General features: G+C 39.5%; 1 protein-coding gene across 2 annotated transcripts in view; it reads left to right on the top strand.

Annotated features, from left to right (window-relative positions):
- The first annotated feature begins 579 nt into the window (after positions 1-579).
- The window catches only part of capn5b (calpain 5b), a 52,102-nt gene continuing 35,636 nt past the window's right edge, over positions 580-17,045 (top strand). For both annotated transcript variants that reach the window (XM_010731121.3, XM_019274772.2), the window contains exons 1-2: positions 580-776; positions 11,648-11,821. In XM_010731121.3, the coding sequence (XP_010729423.1) occupies positions 11,657-11,821 (165 nt within the window). In that variant the 5' untranslated portion in view covers positions 580-776; positions 11,648-11,656. The remainder of the gene's footprint in view (positions 777-11,647; positions 11,822-17,045) is intronic.

The raw sequence follows: 17,045 nt of genomic DNA, 5'->3' as shown, positions 1-17,045 counted from the left end.
TGTAGTATTATTATATTATGATTATTATTATTATTATGATTTCTTATTTAGTATTATTATTATTAATATTTTGTTGTTTTATTATAACATTTTCAATCCAGGATTTTTTTAAAATCAAAATATAATTGATATAACATACATAAACAGATTTTAGGCAGTTTGGCAGCACTTGAAACAAATAGTGAACACAGTCAACTTTTAGGTTGATTCATGTGGGAGGAAACTTAGTTAGTAAGATGTCTATTTATTTACACATCGAGCAATTTACAGAATAACATTAACATTAATTTGGAGCTGTGTTTCTGGACACCTGCTGAGAGCATTATGTGTTATGTCTGTTGATATAACTAAGTTTGTCTGCTGTTCAGTGTTGTTTGTTTTTTAGTGAAAACAGCTGAAAATTAACCAAAAAATGTAAAATTCTGTGACGGAGTTAATTTTTATTACAGAAATGCTGTTTATAATTTCTTTAAATGTCGCAGCCAAAATAATTGGTAGAAATACACCCCCCCAACAACGTTACGTTTTTCCAAACAAAGTGACTTTATTTTGAAACCGAGAGTACACAGCTTCCTGCCTTCGTGCTGTCTACTTGGCGGCAGCTCGTCGCTGCTCGGGTGAGGAGGAGAGGAAAGCGGAGCTCCGCCAGCGGACCAGGGAGAGCGTGGTGAGGAAACCCAGCAGCCCCAGGAGAGTGAGAGCCGGACCGGCTGGACCCCCGGAGGAGGACCCGAGAGAGAGAGAACCACGTTGCCACGGGAGAGGCCTCAGTCCAGGTAACCGTGACGTGAAACCGGCTCATACTGCTTGCAACACTGGGGGAAGAAGGCAGGAGCTCTGAAGGGCTGCTGCTGCTGCTGCTGGGGATGGAGAGGCGGCGGTCGGTGAACCGCACGAAGCCGCTTGTTATGTCTCAGGAGATCCGGGATCCTATTACTAACTTACCGTGCCTTTCTGATTTATATGGCCTCTCTTGTCCGGGGTTGCTGAGCCAGTAACGTGAGGTGAGGGTGGGGGGGTGAGAGGGAATCAAATCACCGTATTGTAACGCTGTGAGATGAGCTGTAACGTTTTTACTTTGCGCAAAAATAGCGGCATAATGTGAGATATGAGAGCCGCTGTTCACTGTTTCTGTTTGTGCGCCGCTGAGCTTGTTTTAATATTTATAAGCATACATGGGCGTTAATTGGGTTTGGCAAAAGGTGAGGCTTTCACTCTGCAATTTCACATTTCGATCATAATTTTAATATACAACTAAGAAAAAGCCACAGTTGCTATGGATCTATAAGGGAGCCATATCTGAGAATAACATCAGTGGAGCATTCAGGAGCAGTGATATCTTTAAAGCACATAGTTTTGTGACATTTAAAGATATAAAGCAATATCAGTCGTCTGTAATTGCCCCTTGTAAGTTTTGCTGAAATCAAACAGGGACCTGTTTTGTGTTTTTGAATTCCCCTGCTTTCACAGGCTCCGTCTGATGCCATAGAGCCTGTTTTCTTCTGCGTGGAGAGTAATAAATTTATAATTTCAGAAGAGTATTGTTCCGCAGAGCGCAGAGAGAGAGGAATGAATGCACATTAATAGTCTATGCCCATGTGTAAGCCCCAGTTTAGGCTACCTGCCAGATATAATGGTCTGAAAAGTGGAGTCTTGAGACTCCCAGCAGGTCTTACAGGATCTAAAATCACTTTAAATTGTCAGAGTACTTGCAGCAGTGTCTGGTTTATTAACTGATTTAATTCATGCTGCTGTTATTTTTCCATGTGGAATGACATACAGTCTGATTTGATACTGCAATAAATTCCCCATATAGATCCATATAGAATTTATTCTCATCAAAATTAGGGTCCATTCCCCAGCTGTGTCTGTGTCTGGGGGTCCTTCACTGTAAAACCGATCAGCATCTCTGCCCCTCAACCATAGTCCACTTCAAGTGCCACTGCAATATGTGCCATCTCTGCACTGTTGCTCATTAGAGAGAGAGAAAAACAATATTCCACACGATTGAACCGCAAGAAAAAATCAATGCACTGCTCCCAGGATTAAATGTTGCTCCATTAATGAGTGCATAGCAACCTCATTTCCTGTGGTATTCCTAGTGCAAATAAAACGGTTTGTAACTTTGCATTTTTCTTTCCTCACGTTAACAAATCTCAGTAATCTCACAGCAGATAATATCGCCATGCAATAACAATAACGGGAATTAAAGTGAAGCAATGAAGCACAGGAAAGTGACTTTCAGTGCAAGTGTTATATGTCATGGCCAAGCCTACAGTAGCTGGCAGCAGGAGGAGATACTGCAGAGAGGAGCTCACGATGCTGGGAGGATGGGAAGCTGGGATAGCCCTCCTCCCTGATGCAGGAAGGGGGGTGGAGGGGGTGGCGTGGGTGGTGGATGAGGGATGTACTGGCGCACCCCTCCCTCTCTTTTCTCTCTCTCTCTCTCTCTCTCTCTGGCATACTGGTGCATTACTGCTCACTGTTCACTTCTCTGAGAGTAATCAGTCTGTCAGCAGAAGCAGACTCAATCAGTCACTCCCCCACTAACCAAACACCAACCCCAGAACACACTCTTCCCTGATCTCTAACCAGAACACCGCCAGAATCTGCTGCCTACCCGCTGTGCACATTAATGAGGTGATGCACGCTTTTTTTTTTTGCGAACAGTTATGATCTAATCAGGAGAAACATCACCTTTTTCAATGACTTTTTCATATACGTCATATATTTCTCTGATATTTGCACTGATCTTTAAATTTATGATCCTGCAGCCAACTTGCGCTGTTTAGAGATCTAACCACTCGATGTATCAGTTGTTGCATGCACACTGTACGTCAGTATTGAAATGATCACTCCAGGGAAAGTTGGTAGCCTAGAGTCACTAGCAACAACATGGCAACATCATACCTGGAATAAGACAGGTAAAGTAACAGGTTCTCCCTGTGATGCCGAGGAGAGTGTGGAGAAAATTGTTTTAAGTGTAGGCTGGCACACCATTATCCTGCGGTGATGCTGTCTCTCTAGATGTAAGTAGATTTGACTCTTTCTCCGGGCAATCGATTGGTCAAAAGGAAGGTTGGCTGCCCAGGGCTTGGACCACGCAGGAGCTGTCCATGGTACTGTTCAGTTTGCTGGATGTGGTTCTAAGCGTCAGTGGTGGGAACTCCTGGTAGTCGATATTTAGACTGGTATGTAGTGTTAGAAGTTTGCTAAGAGAGTAGACTAATGCAAGTTAGACCGTTCCAATCAAGTAAATACAAACAAAAAAAAGTTAGCCTGCCGCTACCCCCGGGCTGACTCTGAACTAAGAGCCATGTTACCATGGAAACTCAGTGACAAGTGCTAACCTGTGGCACCAAAGGACAAGAAAGAGGCGAAGACGTCTCATTATTTGTGGTTTGTAAACACAGCTGTGGAGTGACTAATGAGAAGAGTAAGAGTTTCCTCAGTAACCTGTTGGAAATATGCATCGTTAGTCATTTACCTATCCTGAGCCTGTCCCTGACGCTCCTGTCGACTGTTGGATAAATATTATTTACTGTCGCAGTCTTTTTCTTTTTCCCGTCTGTCCTATCTGTTTGCTTTTTGCTGAATTTTCCGAGTAAAATGTCCAAGTAACTGAACTTTTATCCACAAATCAAACATTTTCTGCTCGAGGGAAGGCAGCTGAGTGGTTAACAATGTTTTTTTTATAGCTTGAAAATCTCCATATCCCGAACCTGCAGTATAGTCAGATTTCACTTTAGGCTTCCTCTTGATTCTCGAGGTTCTTCTGTCACCTCTTCAAGTCAACCTCACCGCTGTAAACATTTGTTTCAGAGAACAAAGTCATGTTTTTCTACCACCTAACTCTGTGCTACAGCGTACTGAACGGACCTTTTTAGAGCAGTAGAATGAGATGAATGCTGACATCTGCTGACCAGCAGTTACTCCTGTTCACTAAGGCCAGCATAGCAGAATGAAGCAAGGGCGAATTTGCAGTCTGCTCATATTCAGCCATTTGATGAGGTGTACTGAGATCACACACCAGTCTGAAACTGTGACTGGTGTGTTAGGACTGCTTTGGCCTCTCCACCAACTTCACAAGATTACAGGCTTCTAATACTGTTCAGTGAAACACCAGAGGACACGCTTTGCAGCAGGCAGATATGAGGAGAGAGTAAGTGTTATGAATTATTTGTTATCCTAGAGCAACATGTTGGTGTCTGAGTGTAGCCGATAATTAATAAACACTGTAATACGTCCACAGTGCTTCCATCTGTTGGAAGGGAGACTTTGTTTCCTGCTACTGGCTCCTCTGTGTATTGATCATTGATTGAAAGGCTTTCCCCTCCAGCTTTTCACCTCTCTCCTCTGCAGGAGCTGTCATTTCTGAATCATGACTCAATTGTTTGGGGGGGACTGCATCATCTTTCAGTCATGAATTCTTTAAACTGTCATTTTATCCTCGGCAGACATTCTCCTCCTCTGCACATTTCTCCTCAGCAACACATTATTTCTCATGTCTCCGAATGTTTTACACTTTAAATGTAATCTGCCCTGGATACTTAATGTACTGCTGCCACTCTTTCTCTCTTCTTTCTTTATGGTCCATTATCTCAGAAATGTCATAAACAAACTAGTCACTTTTGGCCACTTTACAGAATCCATCCCATCTCTTGGGGGTTTGTTGCAGTCCCATTCCTCCTATAATCTGGCCATTCTTATTGAGTTTCCACCTTATTTTTATTTATTTATTTATTTTTCAGTTCTTTGCCATCTGTTTTGTTTCCCCACTTTTAGGAGTGCTGAAGTCTTATGTCATCACAGATCATGTTTTCCCAAACATCTGTCTGTAGTTCAACAGTATTTTTTCTACACTAAACTATCTGTGCTGACTAATATAGTGGTGAATTGTTTGTCAATCAATCAGAATTCAAATAACCAAGTATGTTTTTGCATATTCAGCAATTCAACAATAGAAATATAGTATGAGAAAAATATAGAAAAGAGCATGTTATAACAAATATTTTAAAGACAACAACTGAGAAACTCACAGCGCAGATATGGCAACATAATTTAGAAACGTATACGTGAAATTGTGTAAACATCAACAGCCTTTGTTCAGATGTGGTCATATTAGTCTGGTATGTGAATAAAAAACGGAAGCAGCTGATGGAATTCTTTTTCTTTCAGAAAACGTCAGGCATGGATAACTTTCATTTAGAGCGGAGACACATGGCATCCCAAGATGCTGCACAATTTGTAAGACGTGTACACAATTTAAAAATGATTAGATCTAAATGAATTAATTAGAACAGGAACAGCAGTGCATAACAAGAGAACAACGTCTTGATATGTGCAATTGGGGAAGTTAAATATAAAATTATCTAACCAGATAAACGTGTAGAAGTACCTTTTTAGTTTAGTTAGCAGTTCCATTTTTCTCGGGAGTTGGTGGAGACCAAAATGGAGCTAATAAGAGTGAATATCAGACTTAAATTTGTTAGTTGGATAGAATGAATGCTACTGTAATGTTGCACAATGTGGATTAATTTTGTAATGAATCATTGCATCTCTTGCTGGTTTTACTACTAGACCAGTCTTAGTTCTTTCTACTGGCCTTGACTTACTTACATTAAGCCTAAAACAATAGCTGTGCTAATGCTGAGCTAAGAGCAATGTTTCCGTGATACAAATGAATCACAACTGCTGACCAGTGGCACCAAAGGGAACCAGTTTTCTGGATGTGTAAATAAGCAGCTGTTAGCTAATACGTTAGCCATTCCAACTTTATACGGTCATAATACATATGGGAGATATTGTTTTTACATCTTGTTTTTCGGCAGTCCTGGTTAAGACTGGAACATTAGATGCTTAGGGACAAAACAACTAAAAGTCAGCTTTAATTCAGAGCAGCACTTATTGTTGTGCTTGCCACAGTAGTAGTAAAGGCATCCAGCGCAGCAGCTTCTCAGGATTCGTTCTCTGCAGGTAATTCTGTTGGCCGTTCGCAGAGGCCAGATGACAGCATGGTTTTCCCCATTGCAGTCACGAGCCAAGACACCAAGCCATCTGTCAGATTTAGCTTCCAACTGTGACCTCCTCGTTCCCCGAGGAATTTGCTTTATCACTCACTCAAGACTCAGCTAGCTTGTTAATGCCTCCGAATCGAAGTTGCTGTAAATTTTGTTTAATTAAGGTCAAAGGCTGTGCAGGCTCAAGGTAACAACATAGACCAAGTGCTATGCGAGACCTACCCTTGTGGAACTTATCCCCCAGTTTGTGTTTTTATAGGTAAGATGCCTTCATTCATATGTGTATTTTATCATAGAGATTAATAAATATTTTAAGTGGTTAAATGTGTACAATTTCTACATTTTAGCTGATATTGGAATTTACCTGTAGTGAGTGCTGCTTTGTAGCCAGTCTCAAAGCCTGTTTGGATTCAACATATCACCTGAGTCTACTGAAAGAATTTGATCTCCCTGAATGTCAGGACAAGTTAGTCCTTAATGCCTCCAGGTAAATGATGTTTGAAAGGTACAGTAGTCAGATTTCAAGTTGCTCCTATTGTCCTTTTGATTTGGCGTTTATCCATTTTCTCTTCAGTTCATTTCCCCAGATACTTGATGTCATTGAGCACCACTGGAAGGCGAACAGGTCAACTCAGACCAATTAAAAAAATGACTTTATTTGATGTAGCTGCCTAATGTCACACCAAGAAACGAACTTTGTACTTTGATTGTTTTATTCTACAACTACAACTAACAATTATTGTCATTATCCATGAGTCTAGATATTAGTTTCTTGATTAATTGTTTGGGCTATAAAATGTCAGAAAATAGACTAAAACAGCCACCGTAGTTCTGAAAGCTCAAGTTGACATAGTCCAACAGTTGATAACCTACAGATGTTCAGTTTATTATCATCAAAGTCTATGGGAAAATCAACCAAATGTTGTCCTTTGCTTAAAAAATAATGAATGAACTAGTCTGTCAATTTGACTGTCAATTGTCAAATCGATTATTCATCTAATTGCTTCAGCTCTAAATCTTAAATTCAGATGTTATAATTGGGCAGAAGCTTTTGTCCAATGTCACATAAAAGTGAGGATCCTTTTGAAAATAAGTTCAAATGTTTGTACGTTTCATTTATTTTGATTCTGGACAAACTGGAGTCTAATGTCCTGGATTCAGTTTTGGTTTTGAGGATGTCCACCCGGATAATGTCATCTGAACTCGAGTTCTTTGCATTTACACCTGGTATTAATAAGCGTTTCCCTTATTTTGATTCCTTGTTGTGTTGTTCTTGGATTTTAATTCACAAAATAGGCCAAACTGGTAGACTTATTAGCCATCATGCTGTCTTAGATGTAGCTCGTGTGTCATAGATATAGGCTGTTTTTCGGTAGCATGGCTAATAGGTTAACGTTACAGCAGAAGCTCAGTAGCACACAAGCTATCTTTGATGCTTGTCCTGCACAGTGTAGTGGTCCCTTGAGAGACTCCCCAAGCGATGCTTTGTATGTATGGCTCCATTGTTTTTCCTTTACAGAAGAATAGATCGTCTGTATGTTTTTTACCAGCAGATTCAACGGGCTGGACAGAAATTCTTCTCTATCGGGGGACTTTAACTTTTACATGGCAATGTATGTTTACAGGTTTTAGTTTGAAGTGATATCACTTGAGGCATCTGTCATTTTGGAAGCCGCTCCTTATCTTTGCTTGAGGCAAACAGCTCAAACCTACATTAGCCATAACACACCGAAATCTCTCAGCTGTTGGTGATCCAGTTGCAAGTTATTGTGTGTAATGTATCTATACTCTATTAGGGTCAGACTGTACCAATGCCCTTTACGCCTGTCTGAGATCTAATTGCAATGTGAGCCAGACCAACTCCAGATGTGCTTTTCAGGGCGAAATAAGTCGGTTACCAAATTAACCTTGAGGACAGCAGGCCTGTATTGATCTGCATGTAGATGTGGATTTGTCCAGCCCACATCTCTACAACGCCTTAAGATTTTTATGGCTTTTTCACCACATTTAACGTGCACGTTTCTTTAAACAGAAATGCTGAAAATGCATTGTGTGTAAATGAAATGTATCTGCTCTGGTTCATCTGTGTGCCATTGTTTCTCACAGAGCACACTCCTGTTCTTATAGCAGCTGAGAAACAACATCAGAGTAACATCTCCTCTGAGAGTTTAACAGGAGTTAAAAAAGCTCTAGAGGAACGATGCCTCCTACATCACCTGAACATCTCTCCTCCGCCTCCCTGCTGGAGTGCAGAGTCATTGAAAAATGCCTCAAGCATCATGTGTTTTGTATGTTTTTTCATTCAGAAAGTGTTCACTTTGAAATGAGAACTTATCACGTAACAGTGTTGCAGTGTAGGAATGCCAAAGTTATGTTTCAGATGATTTAGTGTCGTAACATCATTGAGTCCATTAAACAGCCCCTGCAAGTTTCAACTGTAAAACAACCTGCGCATGGACACAACTAATTAATAACACATTTAGTTTAGGTTATGAGGAAAACTTGTATAAAATTGTATCCAACAGAAACAATGATCAAGTTTTGTCTTTTGTTTCTTTTTTTAACAATTGTAACCAGTGTACTGGATAGGACATTTTGCACATGGAAAATAAATCAGTGGCAGACAAACAATGAGCTCACATTGGCTGACATATCAGTTGAGCTCTAATGTGAGCAGCTGTCTCTGTTGTCAAAGTCATGCACTTTGACCTCCCATCATCCACTATCTGTTAGCACAACTTCAAGAGGTCCTTTTAAGCATTTGAACAATGCTTGTCGCTGATGACAACAGTCTCCATTAAAGACATTCTTCTTTAAATAAAACTTATAACATTTCCAACTTTTTCATGCCAACAATCACTTTATAGTGTTTGAAGACTTGCCTAAGGTGGGTACGGTTAAATCTTTTGATTTGTAGGTGATTCATGGCAGTTCAGTCAAAACGAAGCTGGCTGTCAAATTAACCTTGAAGGTCTGTATTGATCTGCATGTAGATGTGGATTGGCCGAGCCCTGATCCCTGCCACTAAAAAGGTGACCTCCAGCGTCCTTAGCCTTATCTTATTATAAATTCAAATTAGGCAAACCTCACCAGGTACACGTTAGAATATCTTTAAGTCCTGAGGCTTTTTGTTCTTAACACAGATATCCACCCAGTTCAGGTTAATGTCCGAGCTGTGCACTGCCAGGTTCATATAAGGTCCTGCTGTGATTAAGAGGAATCCTGTTAAAGCTTCTTAAACAGATTACCGTGACATTGAAACATTACTGTGTGAATTCAGGCGACTCATCTGCTGCTGTGAGCTCGTTGATGAATGTAGTTAGTGCTGATAGTAACAAACTCTTAGAAATACCTTAAGGCTGCATGACATTGTAGAAAAAAAATCTCATTGTGATTATTTTGACAGTTGTGATGATTACCATATGATTCATTATTAGTAAATAGATAGTGGAATGGATAATTTTTGCATCATTATTTTCACCATCAATGAAAATAAACTTAACTAAAATCATAATGATGTGACATTTGTTGGAGGTTTGTACCAAACAAACATGATTTCTTACATCTAGAGAACCATATTCATAGACCTGGGCATCTCTGCACCATCGTTATTATTATATTGTTTGGTCACACATTTTTGCACTTGGCCATATTGCATATTTGATAACATTTTAATTAAATGTGCAGCCATGAAGACATGTACTGTATTTTAGACAGCAGTAGGGCTTTATTGTAAACTGTTGACAGCATTATTAGGTTTCTAAAAGTAGAATATTTTTAGCACCTTTGATGGCCGAAAAACATTTGATTGGGTTTTTAACAAAGTTTAGAAAATGAGTACTAATGTTACACATTATTGGTGAAGTTTGATCAGTGTTTCTCTGCATTATCCACAATATACTAGTGCAAACAGAGATATTGAAGTGATAGCTACCCTTGAGGAAATGGTATTGCTTTTGACTTAAATTTAATTAAATTATTTAATTTTCCTTGATTGCCATTGACAACCTTGGGCTGCAGTGGGTCACAAGATGCATGATGGGATACATTGAGAACAAAAAATAAAGTCTTGCTCCAGGAATCCTTTTTCTTTTATCTTAATATCAGATAGTTTTACCCCTTCATTCCTGGAAAATGCCCAAATGCACAAGCAACAAACTAAGTAAGTTTTTTCAATGTCAGATAAAACATCAGCCGTTTAATAACAGCGACTTGGGCTTCAGGAAAGCTCACAGCCACTTTGCACTATTCTCTGACATTCTATATCCCAAACTATCACTTGATTAATCAAGTGATAAAATTTAGAAAACAGTGACCAGGTTTATCGATAGTGAAAATAATCATTAGTTGCAGCTCTAGCTGGCACATTTCTTTCAACGTCATATCATCCAACCCCACCAAGAAACATAAACTGTGTATTTAGTCAACCAGTAACAAGCGCAGCCATGCTTGAAACATTGCTGTCGAGGCGTTCAGTGACCTGAAAGACTTTGAATGTCTGTAATAAATCTATTGTTCATTGTCAAATAGTTTTGGCTTGCAGAAGTATTGATTATTAAATGAAATGACGTGCTAGTATGCAAATTGTTCACCATAAAAATATTTTTTTTTATCATCTAAAGCATATAGACTATCCACACATTAAGACTTAATGGTGGTATTCACTGTGTGAATGTTTCTTTCAGTACAACTAATGAGCTTTTAGAGTTTTTTTAAAGTTTTTTAAATGATTATGAAGCTAAATAACTCACAAATGATCAGAGCTCAACGTCATCTTGATCAGTACGTTTCTAGGCATACATACCTTTCCAGATGCTCCTGAAGCCTGTCGATCTGAAAGTCTTCATGAAAAAGTGACAAATCTGTGACAAATTGTGAAACATGAACAAGATCTCACAGTTTGTGTCTTTTTGTGTTTATGATCAGAAATAAGCAGCAGAACTAGAGATATTGTTTCTTTAGTTTTAATTATTAATTTAAGTGTAATCTTGTCGTTAGCAAGGAACAGATAATTGATTCTGGAGAGGCACTAGAAAATCAAATAAAGTTCAGGTTAAAAGGTTGTGTTTATTCAATGTTTCAGTATTGATTGTCCCTTCAGCTCCATCTTAGTTTGCCTCCATGGTAACTCACCAGTCCCTCTGTATGCCCTGCTAGTACAGTACAGAGCTGATCAATGTGTATGTGGCTCCTTTAATGCATAGAAGTGATAATTAGGCCCCCGAGGATATCAGTGAATTGACAGATTAATTATTTTGACCCAGTGAATGCAGGCTGTGCTCAAGGCAGCAGCGCACATCGACTTCCTATTTCCACTGAGAGCTTTCACTGTTAAGGTATTAAAGACTTCTGGATTCTGCTGTCACTCAACTTTGTGTGTGTGTGTGTGTGTGTGTGTGTGTGTGTGTGTGTGTTTGTGTGAGTCAGCTGTAGGGTGGAAAATTGGTTTCCAAAATGACAGTGGAACTGACTCGTGGTAGAGAAACCGTTTTTTGTGCTGAAATACAGTGTTCATAAAAACGCGTGTGGAAGCATGATGATATGATGTGTATTTGTGCGTGTGATAGGTACTGTACAGATTTGGTCTGACTGGTGTCCCTCCTCGTCACCCTGGTTGTGTTCTTCAGGGTTGCAGTATGTTCACTTCAGTGAAGGCCTTCGAGGGGCAGCAGTACTCCACCCTGAAGAGGCAGTGTTTGCAGAGTGGCCTACTCTTTGAGGACCCCCGCTTCCCCGCCACCGACGACTCACTCTTTTACCAGGGCAACAGGATCGGACGTGTTGTCTGGAAGAGGCCTCGGGTAAGTCCATTGGTGCAGTGAAAGAGTTTCAACTAATAAAATCTGATGTTTATGGTTTGTGGTTGCTGATCACTGATAGTTTTTCTGACTGTTATCAAGCCCCAAGCGCTCATCCATCGTCTGACAACCCAATAAATAGATAATGATAATAATAAAACACTCACTAGAATGTCTAGAAAATGGTCTACGAATAGCATAACATAAGATAAAATAGACTTTAATGATCCAACAGAAGGGGAAATTCACTGCAGGTCTAACACAGAGGATAAGAAATTACTTATAAATAGGAAATATAGAAAAGAAAGTCATGAAGTCATGCTGGTGTTCAAGAGACTGACAGCTGTTGGAATGAAGGACCTGCGGCAGCGCTCCTTCTTACATGGTGGGAGTAGCAGTCTGTTGTATGTAAAGGCAAATTAAACAAACAAAGCTTGCTACACCGCCATCATATCCTATTGGATGGTGCATCAGAGAGTTGACATGTTCAGATTTCTCATTTGTCCTTGGCTTATTTGCTTCTACCATGGGTAAATAGAATACATAGTTAAATTGTTTTTTTTTTGGTTTTTATGATCGGAAGTCGGCACATGGTGTTTTATTTTGAAGCTGTGGGCATGTTAAATGAATTTAATCTGCATTTTATCTGAATATGAGTAACTAGAAATGACAAATGTTTAGAGGGCCTCAGAGGATTGGACCAATCAAAATAAACAAAATCTCAGGTCTGACACTGTTGTCAGTTAACACTTTTACCAAACTCTCTGCAGATATATGATCATTTTATGCAGCTGGGCAAACAGTAAAATGCGGAGCAGTTACAACATATTATTCACATCAGAGTGCTCTCAGGTCCCTCCAGGAGAGAGTTTGATGACCTATGACTGAATAAGTTCCCAAATAACAGTAGTCATCAGATGTTGCTCCACTCCACACATAAGTCTTCTCGTATAAGCTGGTACTGTATACATGTTTCAGAGGCAGATGATATCAAATGCATTGCCTCAGGATTTAGTGAGCTGACTCCCCAGCCACTGTTATCCCCCTCACACAGCAGGCTGTAGCTCTGGATGGAGTAACCTCCTTCTGCCTCTGTGCCACTGCAGCGACAGCCAGCGTGCATTGCCATGGAAACTGGGTCACACAGATTATATGTTTTGGTCTGTGCTGATGTCAGTCATGCACACTGAAAAACTGGAAGAAGCCAAGAGGAGAAAAAAGCAGGAGGAGCATCGTTTTCACACGATTTGTGTCCTCGCTGACAGCAGTTTATGTCAGGAGGAACCCTAAGCAGGCGGAGTTTGACTCAGCGTTTTTAAAAGATTTTTATTGAATTATTGTAAGGTTGCTGTTGCTGACTTGGACTTGAATTCTTAAGCCATTTTTTAGTGAATTACAAACACAACTAAATGAAGCTTGCTTTGATTATTTTGTAGAGGCCATTGTTAAAAGCACAGGAGATAAAGCAGCTTGTAATGACTTAAAGGATTCTGTAAAATTGGCACATGATCTGAAATTGTAAAATTTGAATTGGTTCTGTACAGTGATGATGATGATTCATGCATAGCGAATGGGTTGTAACACACACTTGCTATTGGCTACAGTAAACACCATGACAAGTCCCTCCGTCCATCAGTGAAGTTAAGCATCAAACTACGTAGGGACACCGTGGGTTTGAGAGAATTTCATGCTCAGAACAATCAAAGTGTATTGAAATTTCTGACATAAGCTCTTTTACATACACACACACACACACACACTCAGTCAGCAGTGCATTTTTGCACAGACGACGAGCACACACAGTACAATACAGTCTCGGTTTCCTTTTGAAACACACATAATGCTATAGATACAGCAATGTTTCAGTTAACCTAAATAAATTCATATTCCATATTCTTTGTTTTAAACTGCCTTAGATTGATTGATAGAAGTATATTGCATCATATTTTAGTACAAAGCCTCCCTCCCCCTTTTGATGTTGTTCTCTGTTATCGATTGCATCAGGTAACAACAGAGTCACCTCAAACATATCAATCTGCTGTTTTCTATTGTTATTTTTCTCATTCCTTCCACTTCAAAGAGCACCGGCCTCCACACTCTCACATTCTGCATTATTATTATCATTTCACAAACATTTCCATGGAAATTAACATTAATTTATGGGAATTCATGGGAATAAATGAGTATCTGCCATCACATAGCACACTCCTTACTGCAGGGCTATTGAGGCCACACCCCCTACATGAACAGAACCTGGACCACACTTTGGAACCCAGAGCACAAGACTATTGAAACTTGTGGACTACATAATAATGTTAATAAAACTTGAGAAAAGGTTATTTACTCACAAATAAATCCAGAAAAGTACCAGAAACTTTCCACCCCTTTGCAACCCTAGCCCTACAGGGCTCTCACAGAACAGAACTGAATAACCTGTACCGTCCAGCCGAGGGAGGAAAATTATTTTTGGCTCATGCCGGGTTTGTAAGAATGGTGTTTGTTATGATTCGATAAACATGTGAAAGTGAGCGAAAGGAAAAGCAATGTAGAATTGCAAACTGTAGCTTGCATGTTGCAAATTTGATGAAACGTTCCACCGGGCTAGAGTTGAACATGTGATAACATCAGGTTGTCAAAACTGTCAAAATCAGCAATGATGTACACGGCTGTTACTCAGTGCTTGTGGATGAAGACGGTTGAGTGAACGGACGGCCATGAAGGACGGTCATAAATATTCAAAGCAGGGTATTACTCTCTGAAAGCTCATAGTGATGGGTTGCTATACCAATAAATATAATGGTGTCAGACAGCTAGATAGATAGATATTAATAAATATATATTCAAATGTCGACTTACAATTCAGTGTAGTTTACAGCTTTAAAAGCCTGTCAGCGAGGAATGCTTAAAAAAACAGAATCATCCAAACTGGTGAAACGGGGCAGTAATGTTTTCTGAAAAAGACAATACTTTCTCTTTTATGTTACCTGATTAAACCTGAAATGGATAACCAATCACTTAAGTTTGATGCTGTAAAACAGTCAAGAAGATTCAATTTAAATCTCCAGGCATTCTGAAACCTGCAGTTTGTGTTTGGTCTGAATTCAGGCAGACTTGTTGAATTCATGTAATATTTTACATACACCCATTAATGTGAAACAGGGACACTTGATAATATATTAATGAAGTGACCACTGGACTAACCTTCAATATCAATTTATTTAGCAGCTGCTTAATGATTTAAAACTGTCTCCCCATTTTGACTTGATGTGAGAGGACAGATTTCAAATTGTTCACAAAAACTCTCCAGTCGCTAAATCCATTATTAATGCTATCTCCATAACTTCAGCAGCCACACAGGTTTTTCCATTCTTACCACTAAAGGCTAAACGCCTAATCAACTTTACTTATAAAGTTCCTTTCTAGTCTTCCGACCACTCAAGACGCTTTTACACTACTACTTATTCACGTATTCACACGCTGATAGCTCAGCAATTGGGGTTCAGTATCTTGCTCAAGGACGCTTTGATCAGTAATGAACAAACTAGTAACAAAATCTCAACTTTGTTGGGTTGTAGCAGCCTTGTTAGCATCCCTTAGGGCGCCTAGCTGTTGGAAATCATCACTGATGTATTAATAAAGAGGCAAAATATTATTGGTTAGGGATTTGCTTTCTTTTCTGTGCTTCATGTTTCCGATAGAGACAAATTTAAGTTGTGTTGGGACTTAGAAACATTTAGATTTTCTGGCTAATTATTTGGAGAATGAAAATAAATCTAAAAAGATGAGAATTAATTAATTTAGACGATCCTGATTGTTCCTCGCTGGTGTTTTATCAACAAAAAGCAGGGGGAAAAGCCCTTCCTTTGGTTGTTTGCTGCAGGAAACAGCTTTCCTTCTTAACCACAACTCTCTGGGCTTCTGGTGGTAATGTAGTGCCGGAAAAGCTCCATTTCTGGTTTGAAGCAAGAAACCACATCTCAACAAGACTCCTATTGGATTGCTGTTCTCTCATGTTCCCAACTAAATGAAAACAAGGCCAAAAGCTTCTGTTCAATGCAGCAACCTAAACGAAAGTAGAGAATGACACATCTGTTGAGTTTCTCTGGCCTGCACGGTTTTAATTTGACACAGTCTGCAAATAAATGCCTTGAAAGCTTTGGTGGTAGAACGTTATGATGATTATAAGTAGAAATATTTATTTCTAACTTAATATATATTATTAAGTTGCTCACAGTGTGAATGCAAAGAGGAGAGGTCATATTATTAGTAGCAGGGTGAAGGTTAACAGGCTTTCCCCTCTCTGACCCAGAGGTAGTTTAGCTCTGCGTTATCCTTGCTCAGATGCATCCAGGCGATATTTATGGCTGCAGTGAAGCCCCAGTGGCAGAACGTGCAAGCATAAAGAGCAGGCTCTAATAAAATGTTCCTCCTCTCAGCCTGTCTCACATTGTCTCTCAGCCTGTCTGTCTCTCTGCTGCTGCCCTTCTCCTCTCCGTCTCCCTGCATCGCTTCCACTGATTCGTGTTTATTTATGTCTTGGCTGGGGCAGGGTGGGGCGATATGACGATACATACTAGCAGAGGATGGAAATTTTTCTATACAGTCTACATACAGTCTATAGGAGCTCTACATTTTACATATCTCAGTGTATTATGTTATTTTTGCATATTTTTTGTCATTATGAGGGTTTTGACTAATAAATTCAGCAGCTCTGTTTTTTGTGCCTCAGAAGTCCCTGGCCTTGTCTTATCCCCTGAGTTTCATGCAATTAAGTATGCAGATTATAAATTCAGGAAAAGGAGAGCACCAGTGTCAGATTGTTATTGTATTGGTAAAAACCCTGTGGTAAGGTATTGGAATTTGTATGATGGGATGAAAAAGTTGGACCAGTGCATCATCTAAAACATAAATCTATCATCACTGCCGATCTATCTTAACTTTTGAGGTATTTAAAACATAATTCTGCTTCATTGCAAATTTAATTTAATATTATTGGACATCAGTTTTTTTTTATATTATACCTACTAAATTGTGATAATTGCTAAGATCTGGGAGCACACTAAAAAGAATAAAAACAGGGCAAAGAATATGAGATGTCAGACAACAACTCCCATAATCCCATGGCACTGCATGCCATCATCAAACGACATCTTTCCTTATTGTTTTTATGTGAGACCACTAGCAGCAGAACTGACGTACTGTGTGTTTAAAGCTACCCTGTGGAGTT

Source organism: Larimichthys crocea, chromosome III (genome assembly GCF_000972845.2).
Source record: "Larimichthys crocea isolate SSNF chromosome III, L_crocea_2.0, whole genome shotgun sequence".
Classification (NCBI taxonomy): domain Eukaryota; kingdom Metazoa; phylum Chordata; class Actinopteri; family Sciaenidae; genus Larimichthys; species Larimichthys crocea.
The sequence above is the reverse complement of the archived record's forward strand: the minus strand, read 5'-3'. Positions and strand labels throughout refer to the sequence as shown.